The following is a 16004-nucleotide window of genomic DNA, read 5'->3' as shown; positions in this document are numbered from 1 at the left end:
AAACTAACTGCCAGAAAGAAAGGGGTGTGGGGTCTTTCACCATCTTCTGCCCCCTCATATGGCTGACTTCTTAAACCTTTATACATATATATGTATTTATTTGGCACTTTTGCATGGATCCATTTATTTTAATTATACTAAAGCACTATGGGAAGAAGACTGAGTATATTAGAGAAGTGGAAGTGATGGATTAGTATATTTTGTGAACTCTCATAAAAATCAATACTGGAAAGATTTCTGAAAGACTTTTAATGAAAAGGCTTTATGAACTAGCTAGCATTTAGGTTATGCCTGGACCCACCTAGTGTTCCTTGAGTGGTTAAAAGAGCTTCACAAAAGAAAAAATACCCACCATGTAGGTGACACCAGACCAATATCTTATTACTGAACTAAACTAACATACTCCTGTGAAATAATCTGATACAATGAAAAATAAATCAAGTCCTGTATATTTGATATTTCATTTTCTTTTATGTGCAGGGGCCCTTCTTTTTTAATTAAGGCTGAGTGAGGGCTAAAATTCATAGGTATTTCTCCTTTACTGATACAAGAACATATTTAACTCTAATAATTAAGACACTATACGCTGTTGATGCGGGAGTCACGGACAACGCAGAGACGATCAGTGTGATCATGCAATTGCCAAATTTATTACAAAGCCTTAACTCCTTATATACTATTTCTTACTGCACTTTCAGTGATTTGGCATATTATGGTTGGATACATGTCTTGAAGACCCTTAGTGACTAACATATAATTGGTTAAGCACAGGTGTGAGAACTTGACCTCAAAAGCTTGCCAACAGTCCACAGTTCTCATTAACTCAGTGAATTCCAGCTTCTTCTTATCTTGCTTGCTTAAGCTTCCTTGGGCCTCTCATGGCCTTGCTGTATCTTTCAGGATCATTCAGAGTTCATGTACCAAATACCCATTCTCCTGTGAGATCACTGCCTCCACATCTCCCCTTTTTTGTTTTATATACGTTTTGGATGACTCTACTTGAGCAGGGGATTTGGCCTAGATCATATCTCCAACATATGCCAATTACAGGCTGCTGGGCCTGCCCCTTTTTTCTGCTGTATGGCTCTCTGATAACAGGGGAGGCCATCCTTCACATCAAGGTCTGGCATGGCATGTGCCCCACCGCTCCACGCCTGCTGGGTTGCAGCCAACAGCGGAGCTAAAGGTTCTTCTTGGCGGCAAACACAGAAGCCAACCCAGTCTTGCCCTTGATTGTGGTAGCAGGCATTTTGTCAGCCTCAGTCAATGCAGAGTTTCACCTGCTTCATCCAGTAACAAGTCGCTACTACAGCAAGGCACTCACAAATTTACATTTGCAGAGTAACTATTACAGGGTGCAGCAGCATGTTGAAGATGCTGATGGCAGCGAGGGACTAGCCAAAGAAATTTCTTACCAGTGGAATTCTGCCACCCTCTTAATTTGTTCCATTACCTGCTTTATAACGCTACCATTGTATTAAAATCTTTCTAGCTTTTGCCTTAGCATTTTCTAGCAGGTAGAAATGTATGCAAATTTCCATACTCTAACATCTCTTTTACAAGTGACAAATCTATACAATACAAGGTGTAGTTCCTCATTAGCAACTGGCTAGTAAATACAGGTGGTTTTATACACAAAATCACAGCCTCTAATAATAGCTATTTTACGAGCACACATATTCAAGCTGTTACTTTTCAGTTGCCCCCAAGTGATGTTTTGCAATCATTCATTTTTGTCTTCCTCTATCTCATTCTGCTTGGGGTATTCACGGTCAGCTCCTGTAGCTGAGGCATCAGGTTTTTCCATTCGTCTGTCCAGCTCATGGCAAGGCTTGACAAACTTTGCAGGCAGTCGCCATGGACCTGTAGGCAGGAGGACACAAACATAGCCTCTCCCCCAGGTTATCAGTTCTTGAGAAACAGACAGGTTAAACTGCACGTTGTTAACAGTTGAGGAGTTTGCTGCATCATTGCCTTTTTTTTTTTTTCTTCCACCCTGATGCTGCTTAGGTGACGGCCCATAAAGCTTGTGGTTGCACTACTCTTCTTGCTTTTTCAGTTAGCAGTTCTTGTTTCAGCCGATCAGTTCCTCCAAGTCTTGGATTCACCCCCAGGTTACCTTAAACATACTAAGCAAGGCTCCTACCATGCACCCACTGTGTTGCGGGTGCTCTTTAGGCTTTTGTCTGTGGTGTCTCTACAGACTGCCTCAATACCTCAATAGATTGAGAGGTTTGGTTTTGTTTTGGTTTTGGTTTGTTTTTTTTCTTCTTCACTCCTCAGCTCTGACGTCCATCCTGGAACATGGGTACCGAACTCTTATCTCTTATCAATAACACTTCTTTTTCTTTTTTTTTTTTTCCCAGAGTCACTCACCCTGCTTTGCACGGCTACAAACAGTGGCCTGCTTGGCAGCAGCTATAAACGCCTGCCTGCTGAGCAGCAGCTACAGCTGCCTGCCTGTTTCAGCAGCAACCATAAATACCTACCGTCAACTGCACTTTTTCATTAACCCTTTCTTGCCCAAAATGTTAAACTGCTACCCGTTAAAAACTTTTACATGAACCCAACAGCAAAAAAAATACACATAACACCGTCTGCCCTCAACACACACACACACACACATGTATGGGATCCCACAAGCATGCTCCACACAACTACAATATTTGGAGCACAAAATCCAGACAATCATTACTCCCACTACAGTCCCACGTACAGAACGTGGCACAAGGACCCTGTGGAGACTAACAGCAAACCAGCTCCGAGAAGCATCATTGCAGTGCGAGGCGGCAGGATCAACCTTAGCGGGCGTCCCCGCAGAGGCTCTGCCTCCCCCACATCATATGAGGCTTGGGCTTTTATACTGACCAAAATGCATGCTCATTCCGACACAGGTGGCCAGCCTATGTTGGAAGAAGTGGCCAGCAATATCTATAAAGGTCTCCAAAGGTTGACAGAAACGTGGACATACTTATATTTACCAACTTCTAGTACATGAGTATCACAGAGAGACTGTATCAAATGAGTTGTATAAGGGATCCCAAGTCCAAGGTCTGTCACAGTATGCCCAATACCCCTGATAAGAGCATAAGAGAGACCTTCCCACCACCGGAAAATCACTCAATATGTCTGCATCCTGCACTGGTCTCGTTTCCCTGGAGGTTCGGGGGTGGTGGTTGGGGGGGGGGGTTGTTTGTTTTTTTTGTTTGTTTGTTTGTTTTTTTTAACATAAAAAAGGTTGCTCCCTTCCCTTTAAGAAGGACTGAAAACATCCATAAAACGGATGTCCTAAGCTCAAATTTCAATTCATTCAATCACTCACAAGGGGGGGTGTCCTGGCTCTCCTTGGGCGGTGCTGACTCTTTCCAGGGTTTCACCCACCGAGCTGGCACCCACCGCAGACTGGAATGTAATTACTCACATATCACCTTGACCACTTAGTTTTACTTCCTCAGGACCTTTCCAAATGCCAGTTTCCAAATCCTTGTACTGGATCAGAATACCCGGAGTTTTAGTCATATAACCTGAACCTAATCCCATGTATTATAGCAGGGGAGTCATTAAAGTCTCCTGTCAATCACAAAAAAAATCATAACATATACAGCTTGAGTATAAGAGGATTTTAACCCATATGTGGTCACCGCTTGTTGGGCCTCCTTAACTATTTTGAGATCAAAAGCTTCCCATTCTTTACCCCCCTACTGTGTAGTAAACACAGGATATGCAGAGAGGCCCATTGCAGAAAATTCACCCGTAATAATCGCATCTTTGATTAACCTGCACCAACAGTGCGCAGGATTTGTGCCCCCCGATACCTCTCCCACCCCCTCCCCCTGTTTGCCTTCTTTAAGGAAGGGGTTTTACGGAGGATAAGGTGGAGGCACCAATGGAAACGTCTCAATCCAAGTCTCGAGGGCTTCAAGCTTTTTCATCAACTGTTGCAGCTGAGCATCTCCAAGGCCAGTGAGTAGTTGCTGATGAGCTGAGCAGACCAACACAGGAGACGAGTCAGAGTCTGGAAGCAGAGGATATAAATCTGGCTCGGATTCAGGGGACTCGGAGTCTGATCCTGGGTCGAGCTCAGGGTCTCCGTTGTTCGCAGCTATGTCTTTCTTGTCAGGTGTCTCTTTCAGTACGTGGCTGTCTGCAGACCTGGCTCCTGCTTTCATTGGCTCAGGGTGCTGTTTTTTTCGGTGCCGTTCCAGGTGCCACAGGAGGTGCAAAAGTCATAGCCGCAGCACTATGATGGGGGTTAGGGGAGACAGCCCCTTCTGGAGCTGTGGTGGCAAATACAGAAGCTACCACCGCCCTTTCCAATTTCATCTCTTTCAAAGTCTCGAACACCAGTCTCCAAAACGTAGAGTGTTTCTGTGCACCTTTGGTCCCTTTACTAACCTCGCGATCATGGGACCACTTTAACAGCCTCTGTAAGGCGGCACTATCAGATTGCAGTCCTCTCTTAGAGAGAATGTGTTGGAGGAGCTTCACCACCGCCTGTTCCTCTTTGGATAGCAAGTGCCCCATCTCCTCCCCGGCTGCTCACCTGATCAGGGCGAGTTTCCCAAAGTTTTGCAGATGTCTGACTTTCCAGCGCCAGGGCAGAGCTGAATTTCGGCCGGCTCTCTGCCCCCTCCTTTTCATTGGACCTTCAAACTCGTCTTTGTCGAGTTACTGATCGGAGGGTCCCTGTTTGGGCAACACTTGTTGACGTGGGAGTCACGGACAACGCAGAGACGATCAGTGTGATCATGCAATTGCCAAATTTATTACAAAGCCTTACCTCCTTATATACTATTTCTTACTGCACTTACAGTGATTTGGCATATTATGATTGGATACATGTCTTGAAGACCCTTAGTGACTAACATATAATTGGTTAAGCACAGGTGTGAGAACTTGACCTCGAAAGCTTGCCAACAGTCCACAGTTCTCATTAACTCAGTGAATTCCAGCTTCTTCTTATCTTGCTTGCTTAAGCTTCCTTGGGCCTCTCATGGCCTTGCTGTATCTTTCAGGATTATTCAGAGTTCATGTACCAAATGTCCATTCTCCCATGAGAACACTGTCTCCACAATACACTGATAAATTCTTTACCATACCTTTAATACTTTAGTGACAGTTCACATTTCATACAGTCTTCTCTGTATGGTAAAATTGATTATGCTATTTTAACCATAAAGCAAGGAAAAAAGTTTGCTGTATATATGCATGGGCACACCAGTTATTGGGTGCACCACAGTTCTAGACGCAGTGTCTACCTGCCAGTCCAGTTCACTTACGGTAAGGCTGGTCTTCCTTTGGTAGGTGCTGGGAGGAATGCATACACGTGGGAAATTTTCATCTCAAGTCTGACAAAGTAATTCTGTCCTCATTGAATTCAGGAGAGATGCTGACTCATAAGATGGAAGGGACAAAACGTGGCCAGAAGGAACAAGATCAAGCTGGTTCCTCTGTCCTGCCCTAGTAGTCAAGTAACCCCACAATGTGGTAGGAAATTTGGGCTCCAGAAAACTGTAGTACTTTTTCTGCAGCATTAAAACACAGCTTTCTAATGCATTGTGGTACTTACAAGATCAGCAAGGTATCCTTCCATCTTCTGCCAGAACAGGATGAAAGAAGAGATCAATGTTCCTGCAGCATGCACAGGCACTATTGGCTGCTGCGTTACCACAACCGCAGCAGGCTGTCACTCCCCTCACAATCTCCCTAAACACCCAGCTGAGCAACTTCTGGTGATCTGCTGTCTCCACAAGTTAGCACCATGATTATAGGAAAATGTGGGAATCTCCAGGCCTTTAAGTTGTTGGGATGGTTTCAGATGCAGAGCCTGGATGCTGTCCAGATTCCCTCAAAAGACTTTCACACAGTCCTTCATAAATTATTCTGCATACCTCAGCACCAGATTTCCTCAGTAGCCAGCCAAGACAGTATAGGCAACTTCTGGAACTCTCTTACAAACAAATAAGAAGACAGTGATAAAAATATTACTCTCCTTGCAACCGGTTGCTTTAGTTGCAATGGACTACTGGAGGACCAATATCAGGCAGATGACAGAGGTATGAAATATCATCAGGGACTTGATATTCCCCCACCCTTCCCTGCCTTTCATTAAATGACACTGTGCAGTTCTCCTGTGCTTTCCCAACAAAGCTCCAGGTGGCTGCAGGAATTGAGGTGAAGGAGAGCAAGGCAAAATACCTATTCTGCAAGTGGGTCTAGGTATAGTTTGCATTGCTTCACGTTCCGTGGATATGTCTACATGAGTGTCTTAATTCAAATTAAGAACATGCTTTTGGGAGAAACCTCCCAACTGCCTGAGCTCCCCACATCTTGGTTCTCACTGGGGAACTGTTTGGGACACATAAGCAGGATGACATTTGGATGAAATTAATCTGAAAGCTGTGCTCTCCTGGGGAACACTTAATGTGCTCCAACCTTTCTGGGCATGCAGTCTTCAGGGTCAGGCATCAGCTAGTACACTCTTCTGGACAGATATAACAGGGGTGTCAGGTCTTTGGCATCAAATGTTGTGCCATCCCAATCAATTCCTCTTGCACCACACCACTTGCTAATTGACCCCTGGCAGCTGCCACAGTACCTAGAAGCTATTCATAAGTACAGAATCCATCTTCCCAAATGAGATACAGGCTGTGACAGATGTCTCATTTAGGACAGCACATTACATAGATTAATTCCTCTAGATGATAAAGATCTTCACTCCATTTTGTTAAATATAATTTATATGCCTGTAATTAAAAAAAAAAGTGGTAGCAATATATTCCTTCATCATTCTACTGCCCAAATTCAAACAAACACTATATAATGACCAAAACCTCTAAGACAATCAATTTCTGTCCTCTCAGTCTCCAAGCACCCTTTAGCATTTGCAAGCAAAACAAATTCTTTTGCCAAGATTTTTGAGGGTTGCACATCAATATTTTGCTCAGCCCAGCGTACTCCCCTTCTCCTTTTATTACTTAGGGAATAGATTTGGAAACATTCTTATCAGCCATTTTGTGCACAGTCATGTATTTTCTGATTGATTGACCAAATCATTCCTCCCATCATCTGTTTAAAGTAGATCCACTGATCACTGATTTTAAGAAAAGCCCATTTTGCTTTATAAATGTCTATTTAAAACACCACCAGTGTTAATCATTGCAGTGCTATATATTCATATCTTTCCAAGACACTCTGAGCTCATATAAGTATCTCCTTCATGCGGTTCTTCTGCTAGGGTAGTTCTGTGGTCTCTAGACCTTTAAGCATACAGGAGAAGTACAAACCTGCCCACCAGTGACAGACTGGAAGTGCCTCAGGGGCAGGACCACTCAAGAATTTTAGGCCACTTTAAGGTCAGGATCTAAGGGGCTGAGGAAGTCACGCGTCTTCAGGATCCATTGGGAACTGAGAAGGGACATTCAAAGTCAAGGTTCAACTCGATCACCTCATTTCTGCGCTAGGTGCCTGTTTCCCTTTTAGTACATCTGTGCTTGAGACGCTGAAGCTTTGAATGCATTATGAAGAAACACATTGTTAGTGTTACTGTATGTTGCCTTTGCTAAAATCTCACACATTGTACTTCCAGAAAGCGTTAAAATCACTGCTTAAATTTCACTGTAATTTCCATCTCCAGGAAGCTCCAATGCCTTACTCAATTAAGTAAATCCACCCTTAGTTAATCTAGAAATAGGACATGTATAAACAGCAGAAATATAGGATTGTGATTAATACAGCAAACCTAATTCTGACATGTAATTTAAATTGTATGTAGGTCATATCATAAATCTGTAAGTGCTTCTGAAGTCTGTAGGCTTCTTGCCAGCATTAATTTTGGTAGAAAGTAAGAAATATTTCTCCAGTATTTGATTGCTTTTCAAACTCCAGGTCTGATATGTTCTTCAAAAATCTGTCCCAGTCTGCCTTCCTGTAATATTTACTAGAGCTTAAAAATAAAAATTTGTACCTACATACTGATTACTTACATAGGTGAAATACTTTGGGGAAAAAAAAAAGCGCTATTTCACTGTTTATAGCTTTTTTGCTAAAACAAACTATGACAACAGTCAACCACCTTGACACAAACTTATAAAATATATTAAATTTTAAATATTGACAATACAGACTTTGATTTTTTGTTATACAATGATTACAAATGTGCGTCAAAAAATACTTCCATGAAGCAGACCTCCTGTGTAAATCACTCAAGGAAAAACTGATTTTCAATTTCATAAAAGTGTAAATATGGAGAAAAAAGTCATAGAAAAGTTCTTAAATCACAAACACTGCTTAATAAATATTACTAACACTATATCAGATGTCTGATGCAGAGCAGACTCATACTTGTGCCCTTGTACTCAGCATGAACATTACTGAACTTTGTGCCATCTCCAAGTCATGGGATAAGGCATCAAACTATTTTATGGATACAGTATGGCTGTATATGGAGCCATGATGCAGTCATCCATTGCTAAGAATTTAAGTTATCAATCCAAAGTTTAAACTAATTGAAAGTGACTAACCCAGGAGATGCTGGGGAGAGGCAAATCATAGAATCATTGAAGGGTTTGGGTTAGAAGGAACCTTTGAAGATCAAAGATAGAATCTTTCTGCTGCCTCTGGTCAGCAGTGATAAGCCAGTATTGCCTGAGTTATTTTTCAGATTTGGGGATAAAACATGAAGTTTCAGAGACTGTGCTTAGATATCATGGGTTTAGGTTTTAAGATAGCAGCTGTATTTAGCTTCCTCAGAATTCTAAGATAGAACTGAAGTTTTTCACAAGCACAACTGACTTTTAAATTCTAGTTTTAATGAAATAACTGCTAAAAAGGGAAGAACTGAACCAGTCTGAGTGAATGAAACCCCTGAGAGCTACAGCAGGATTGTGTGTAAAAGCATTTCACTTCTTTAGCATGTGATTGATTGGCAGTCAGTGTCTACACTCAGTACCTGATGCACACCTAGTAAAGGACCTGATGGGGCACAGTCCTCCACTCCTCCAGCCTGGCAGCTGTTGAGCACGCATGGACCCAACACAGTATCTGCTGGGAGTGCGTGCACATACATGTGCATGCACATATACATGACCACCCCTACATTTCCAGAAGACACAGTGGGTGCGCACATGCAGACCTGGAGCAGGGACAGATGTCTGAGTTCTGCATTGTGGACAAAGCCCACATCGCTGTCTGTGTGTCCAGGGAGCGTACAGAATAAAGAAGGTAACATGGATGCAAAGTAAACTGGTTAATTTTCTCTAGCCTTAATATTCACCTGTTTAGTACTGGCTGATAGTATAAAATTCAGGATGTTGTCATCAGGAACAAAACACAGTCGGTATCAACTCTAGTCTTGCAGTGTTCCCCATGTCTCCTGAGGAAGCAGTTCTAGGTGATGGTCAAAAGAAGAAATATCATCACTAGCTTGTTGCTGAGCTTGGGCTTTTTCTTTTCATCTCATGGTTTTTTAATTATTACTTGTACCCGTGCTACTTACTGTGGAAACGATACCAAAATTCTGAAGAAACAAAGCCTTATCTCTTTGGAAAACAGAAATCATCAATCCTGCACAGCTGAGCTGATGAGGAGACTACTCAGCTCCTGCAGTACCTTCCTGCCATCTTGTGGCACTGTAGGGTTTCCAGCTTTCCGTATTTCATGTTTTTTATCTCAAAGGAAGTTACTTTTTTTTAGGTTTCAGATGCCATCTAGTTAAAGAACACACAAACCAAGATCTTGCTCTGACTGACAGCAGTGTCAAAACTCTCATTGATTACAAAACTTCCGAACGGCACTAATTGTATTAATTTCAATAACATTATGTCAAAAATTAAAATAAATTCAAACTGAAAAATGTAAAAATGGGTTTCAGTTTTAAAGAATAAATTACCATTATACGGAAATAATACCTTCCATTTGTATTATGAATTCATTTGTATTTTTTGTTAGGGATACTTTGGTGTTTTTAAATAGTTTCCTCCTTTTGCAAGTCTGCCTGAAGAAAAAAGAAGCTGCATCTTTCCTATGCCTTCAGGCGAGATTCCTCAAGGGCTTGTTCAAAGTTTACTTATTTTTCAAAAATAAAGGAACATATGAGAATGTGCTACTGTCAGATTTCCTGCTCCTGCTTTCAGGCTGGAATCACCAACTCGATCTTTGAGCATGGATGCACCACGAGGAATTAATATCAAAGCGCAAGCTGGGAATATTGAAGCTCTTTCCCAGATGGATATCAAACTTCACAGCAGCGATGGTGTGGTGAGTACAAACCTTTCTGTTTCTGTAACTATGGTTGATGTTGCTGTCTGACTATAACTAACAACTTCAAGTCTTCTTTCAAGTTATTTTCGTTCCTTAGATTTTAGGAGACAGGATAGTAAACTTAATGGTGCCAATAAAAAGACTTTTATTTATGGGTCAGATTAAATAATAACACCAATTGACATAATGCTGTATTAGCTTAGAGAAATGCTAATAAAGCTGCAGTAGCACTCAGCTCCCCACTAGCACAGTGATCCCCAGGCACCCAAATAGGGTCCTTGACCTAGAGCAGACACTCAGCCCCAGAGCTGCTAAATTAAGGAGATGTCATGAAGAACTGCTCCATCAGCAACAGCACGCCTCGTGCAGCAAACTATCTAGGACATCCGTGAGGGTGTACAGTGCCAGTTCTTCCACAGAGGAACTCCAGACCAACCTGTTTGTCCATCCCTAACAAGCTGGCACAGATGCAAAGTGTCAGCACTCAAGCCAGGACAGACCTGAGTCCAGCAGCAGCAGCAGCACCTACGTGCTGCTATTCAGTGTATGGGCAGGGGTTCCATACCTTACCATAGAATAGTTTGGATTAGAAGGGACATTTAAACGTCATCTAGCTCCACCCACCCTGCCATGGGTAGGGACACCTTCCACTCAGCCAGGTTGCTCAACCTGGTCAGGGTTGAAGGTCAGATCCAGCCTGGCCTTGAACACTTTCAGGGATGGGGCATCCACAAATTGTCAGGGCAGCCTGTTCCAGTGCCTCACCACCCTCACAGGGAAGAATTTCTTCTTAATATCTAATCTAAATCTACCCCTCATCAATTTACAACTGTTAGCACTCACCCTATCACTTCACTCCCTGATAAGAAGTCTCCCCATCTTTCCTGTAGGCCCCTGCTCTAAGATCTCCAAGGGGCCTTCTCTTACCCAGGCTGAAGAAAACCAAGTGTCTCAACCTGTCTTCATAGGAGAGGTGCTCCAGTCTTTGGAGCATCTTTGTGGCCTCCTCTAGACCTGTTCAAGCAGGTCTGTGTCTTTCTGATAAAGAAACACTGTTCCAGATAGGAACACAGTGCTGCAGATGGGGTCTCAGCGAGAGTGCAGTAGAGGGGGAGAATCATCTCCCTCGACCTGCTAGCCACACACCTTTAGGTGTAGCCCAGGATGTGACTGGCTTTCTACTCTGGAAGTGCACATTGCTGGGTCATATCCAACTTTTCATCCACCAGTATCCCCAGGTTCTCCCCAGGGCTTTTCTCAATCTACTCATCACCCTGCTTGTATCCATGTTTGGGATTGCCCCAGCGCAGGTGCAGGATCTTGCACTTGGCCTTGCTGAACTTCATGAAGGTCACTGCAAAGGAATAGGATAGGCACCAGCTTATCCCTCTCCTGTGTTCCAGTGTTTTCTGAGAGCCTAGGTCTCAGAGAGCTTTGTATGTAACAAGTCTCGGTAGAAGACTATTCTTCAATCATTGCTTAGACAGTCACGTTGTTGTGTGTCATATGTATTATCTCTAACAAGTCCGTTTGTCCTGCTTTCTCCCATTTAGCTTTTGCTGGATGCTGAAACTGTGCGACTGCCCAAATTGCCTGAGGGTACAAGGGGTGGATCCAGTATTTCTCAGGGGCTCTACGAAATCTGTGTTTGTCCAGATGGAAAGCTCTATTTGTCAGTGGCCGGTGTGGGCTCCACTTGCCATGAATACAGCCGTGTCTGCCAGTGAGGCGCCAGAAAAAAAACCTTGCTAGTTTGATTTTTATATTACTGCTGAAGAGCATTACCGAAACCAGAATTTTAAGAGTTTTAAAAACAAAGTACTTCAGTTAGGAAACAAATCTGTATCTACAATTCTGGACTACAGGGTGAAAAGGGAAGAAGAGCACAAATGACATTTCAGCTTCAAAAGAATGACTTGAATCAAATTACATGTTCTATCAGTAACACTTTTAAAACAGCCTTACAGAGAACATAAAATAAAGGAATATGTTTCCTTGCTGAATTATTACTCAGTCAGACGATTATGTCACTGTTAATATTTTTGAGCTGTGTTTTTTTTCTCTCACTACATGTAACACTGCATTAGTGGGTGAAATTAAATTGAGGGAATAATGCTAAGACAAAGCATTAGTTGGGGAATTCGAAAAGTGCCAGCAAATGGTCTATGCAATTTTGTTCTTGCAATAACACAAGATTTGAAAAATGTGGTATTTGTATAAGTTCTGTGTAAAAGGTTAATTTGCAAATAGCTTTCTGTTTTAATTTGTCGGCATATACGCTGATTTGCTTATTACTGAGATTCAAATGAGATATAAAAATAACCAATACAAAAAGCTTCAGGAGTTATTTGTGCCACCTACATCTCAAATCTGTTCACTACACAACAGAGAAATATGTCAGTATATTTTATAATAGCAGTAGTTTGTTTTATTGCCTGTACTGTCATACTCATTTAAACCCCATCCTAATTCAACAAGGCAATGTGCTTTGCCAGATGGACTAGTGAGAAGTAAAAAACCCTATATGGCTCCAGATTGTCTGACACTAGGAACTGTTTGGGCGGTGGGGAACAAAATCCTTTTCTGCAGCCCACAGGATCCAATTAAGAGGACTATTTAATTTCCATCTGCAGCTGTTGACTGATACTTCTGATCCTGTCAGAGCGTGACTCTATCGCAAATGGAGAGAGTAAAACTAATCTGTATTATTTTTTACATTTGGATACAAAATAAATGCTCACCAGAGCTGACAAACCATTTATTGACCTTGTAGCGAAACACAACTGCAGACCTATTCCCATGTACAGTGTTGCACTAAACACAAATAAATTGTTTGCACACCTCTGGATAGCAAGATTTGCACTGAATAGTCTGTTCTTTAAAACTCAAGTGATTTTAACTCCTTTGATGCTGTTTTGTATATATTTGATGATATTATTACCCATGTAGGAGCCACTATCACATAGTGCCTTGGTGTCTATTTAGAGAAAGATTTTAACCTGTAACTGTTTTTAAACCACGGAATGTCCATCCTTTACAGAAAGGAATCATCATCCTTAAAGCAGGAGAATCAGAACGAAAGAATTACTAAAGCTGTGCTGTTTTTTAAACTTTCTACTTCAGCTCTGGTGGACAAGCGAAGAAACCCAACACTCCGTTATGATCCAAGATACCAACAAAAGACTGAGCTGAGAAAGAGCCCCCAGTTAACAGTATCCACTGCTATTGTGGTAAAATTCTAGGTAGTTCCTGCCTCAAGGGCTGCCTTTGTAATTTATCCAGTGAGTCTAATATACAATACTAAAATTGCCCTTCATTAGCAGGATGGAGCCCTCAGTAATTAGTGAAGACTAGAAACGCTTCAATAGGAGAAGTAGGAGACTTGCTTAAGCTAAGATTTTGGGTCCCCCCAGGCAAAGGAGGCAAGTGAGTTGAGGTCTCCCATGTTATTTGGAGAGTACTGATTGCTAACGTGTTCCCTAAGGGAAAAGGAGGGAGACACACATCTTCCGTTTCTGAAATCCCCTTTTCCTGTGCTTAGGTATCTACCTTCAGAAGTGAATCTAGGGGTGTTGGCCCTAAAGGGAAGAATATGTATCTCTACTCTACAACTGTATCTTTCAACTACATCTGTCTATATCTCTCAACTATATCTTTCTACAACTAAGCCCTCGGCTGAGGTAGACTTTAACAGAAACTGTCTCCAGCATTCCTTTTAAGTCAGTTTAGGTGTTTCCAGCTCCATGTGCAGGCTTTGCAAAACAAACTATCAACAGGCTTAGCTTATTCACCGAGTAGAAGGTATGAGTATTAAAATAAAGGACAGCAAATTCCATTGTGTGTGCCAGATGCTGATAAACTGCTGCTACAAGTAACTTGGAGGGCTGTAATGTCTCCAGTCCTTTATATACTCACCGTAGCAGCAAAACTGGACTTGAGTCCTTAGAGAATTCAGCTACTATCTAGTTGCAAAGGCATTTGAATTGTCACCATACCAATGTTTCCTGCATCAAGGAATATATGCCCACTTCCATGTGGTACCAAACTACTAATTCACCTAATCTAACCCCTAAATATTAGCCAGATACTGTAAATAAGTATATTAGTTACAGTTTGCCTCTCCTGCTGGCAATGAAAACATAGCATTTAAAGTTAATGCATTTTAAGTCTTTGGTTTGGACACACATTTTCAAATGTGATTTGCAGTTAATACAGACCAAGGGACTGAATCCTGGCTTCCCAGGTTACTAGTGGAAACTAACCCTTAACCCTGAAACTACTGAGTACTTGGAAGTCACTTCTGTTACAACTCCTTACACTGAAGTTGCTCTGGGTTAGTTATTTTTACAAAGCCGTGGTATACAGCTGGGAAAATAGGGTGCAGTTCCCTGGCTAGTAACGCTATTAAGCATTTTGGCACCTCAGTTATACATTGCAGTAGATACTGCCTTTCTCATGGAAGTAAAACTTTGGACTTGCCTCAGATCACAGGAAGATCCGGAGTCATACAAGGATCAGCTCTGCCATCAACCAGAACACCAACGTGCCCCTCTTCAGTGTTTAAATTCCATTCTTATTTTCATTATGCTACAAAACTGGCATTGAAAATATAGTTGCATTATCTGAGTTTTTTAAAGAACGAATGGCAACTTTGCGTCACTGAAGAATAATTTGGGGAATTTTTTTCCTTTTAGGTGTGGCTAGTGAAGAAATGAAGTTTATGCTAAAATTACTGCAGTGTAGTCACAATCTGAATTGTTGTTAATCTCAATGTGGTTCACACATAGTACCTTATTCTGATATCTCTGTGTGAATGTATTTCCATCCCTCTTCAATACTTCAAAATTATGGTTTCTACTTGAATCAAACTTCAGTAAGCAGTTAGAGATTAACAGAAAATTACGGCACAGGAAAGTGAGTACGCACTTCTCTAGTTTATTTTCAAATGCGTTATGCAAATGGAGAAGAAAAAAAACACACTACCCAGTGTTCACAACAGTGAACTGTATTGTCTGCATATTTTTTACCCTCAAAAATAATTATTTACAACAGTTCTAGTAACTGGTTGGGATTGTTACACAGTGGAAAAGTAAAAATATCAAAATGGTAGCAAAGCTTTATTGGTGATTGCCCAAACACAACCTTCTTTGTTCCTATTTCACAGTCCTTTAGTAATGACACTTGTCTGTCTTTATATAGCATTATGCAAAAGGAAGTTGCAAGAATTAACTGAAAACTGAGTTCTTGAATAAACTTTATACATTTTGAAAAGTCTGCTTCTGCTTGTGTGTTCCAGGGAAACATCTTGTTGTTTTTATTTTAAAAACAAAATTATCTTCCCAAGACTCTATGAATGTGAAATGTACATTATTTAAAAAGATAAACAAAAATCTTGGCCTCAAACAAAAATTTACAGAACTCAGAAAATGTTTTTACAATTAGGTTTCACTGCACACCTAGAATTCCTTCATCTGTGGTAGGTTTAAGTAAGCAAAATATTATGTCAGTGCTGCTGAATTCATCATCCAGAAAGCAAACCAAAGAAATAAATGACAATGACAAAAAACTCATTGACAAACACCTGCATGAGATAAAAAAAGCATCATCTTCAAATGAAAACATCAACTTTGTCTGTCAAGTTTAGTTATTTTTGAACTATTACTTCTGCCTGTGTTCCACAATAATAATCCAGCCATCCTCGAAGTGTTCAGATCCAGCAAGAGGAAATCTCAAAGTTGTTACTA

At 41.4% G+C, this 16004-nt stretch overlaps 1 protein-coding gene across 5 annotated transcripts in view; it reads left to right on the top strand.

Annotated features, from left to right (window-relative positions):
- The window catches only part of SGCG (sarcoglycan gamma), an 85802-nt gene extending 72675 nt beyond the window's left edge, over positions 1-13127 (top strand). For 4 of the 5 annotated variants that reach the window (XM_061457684.1, XM_061457683.1, XM_061457686.1 and 1 more), the window contains 2 exons: positions 10113-10257; positions 11814-13127. In XM_061457684.1, coding sequence (XP_061313668.1) covers positions 10113-10257; positions 11814-11987 — 319 coding nt within the window. In that variant the 3' untranslated portion in view covers positions 11988-13127. The remainder of the gene's footprint in view (positions 1-10112; positions 10258-11813) is intronic. The other variant, XM_061457687.1, reaches the window with a different exon arrangement.
- The last annotated feature ends 2877 nt before the right edge of the window (positions 13128-16004 follow it).

The sequence above is a fragment of the Pezoporus flaviventris genome, unplaced genomic scaffold, assembly GCF_033815535.1.
Source record: "Pezoporus flaviventris isolate CSIRO_AGI_PZ_B2104156 unplaced genomic scaffold, CSIRO_AGI_Pfla_v1 ptg000025l, whole genome shotgun sequence".
In the NCBI taxonomy this organism is placed as follows: Eukaryota; Metazoa; Chordata; class Aves; order Psittaciformes; family Psittacidae; genus Pezoporus; species Pezoporus flaviventris.
The sequence above is the reverse complement of the archived record's forward strand: the minus strand, read 5'-3'. Positions and strand labels throughout refer to the sequence as shown.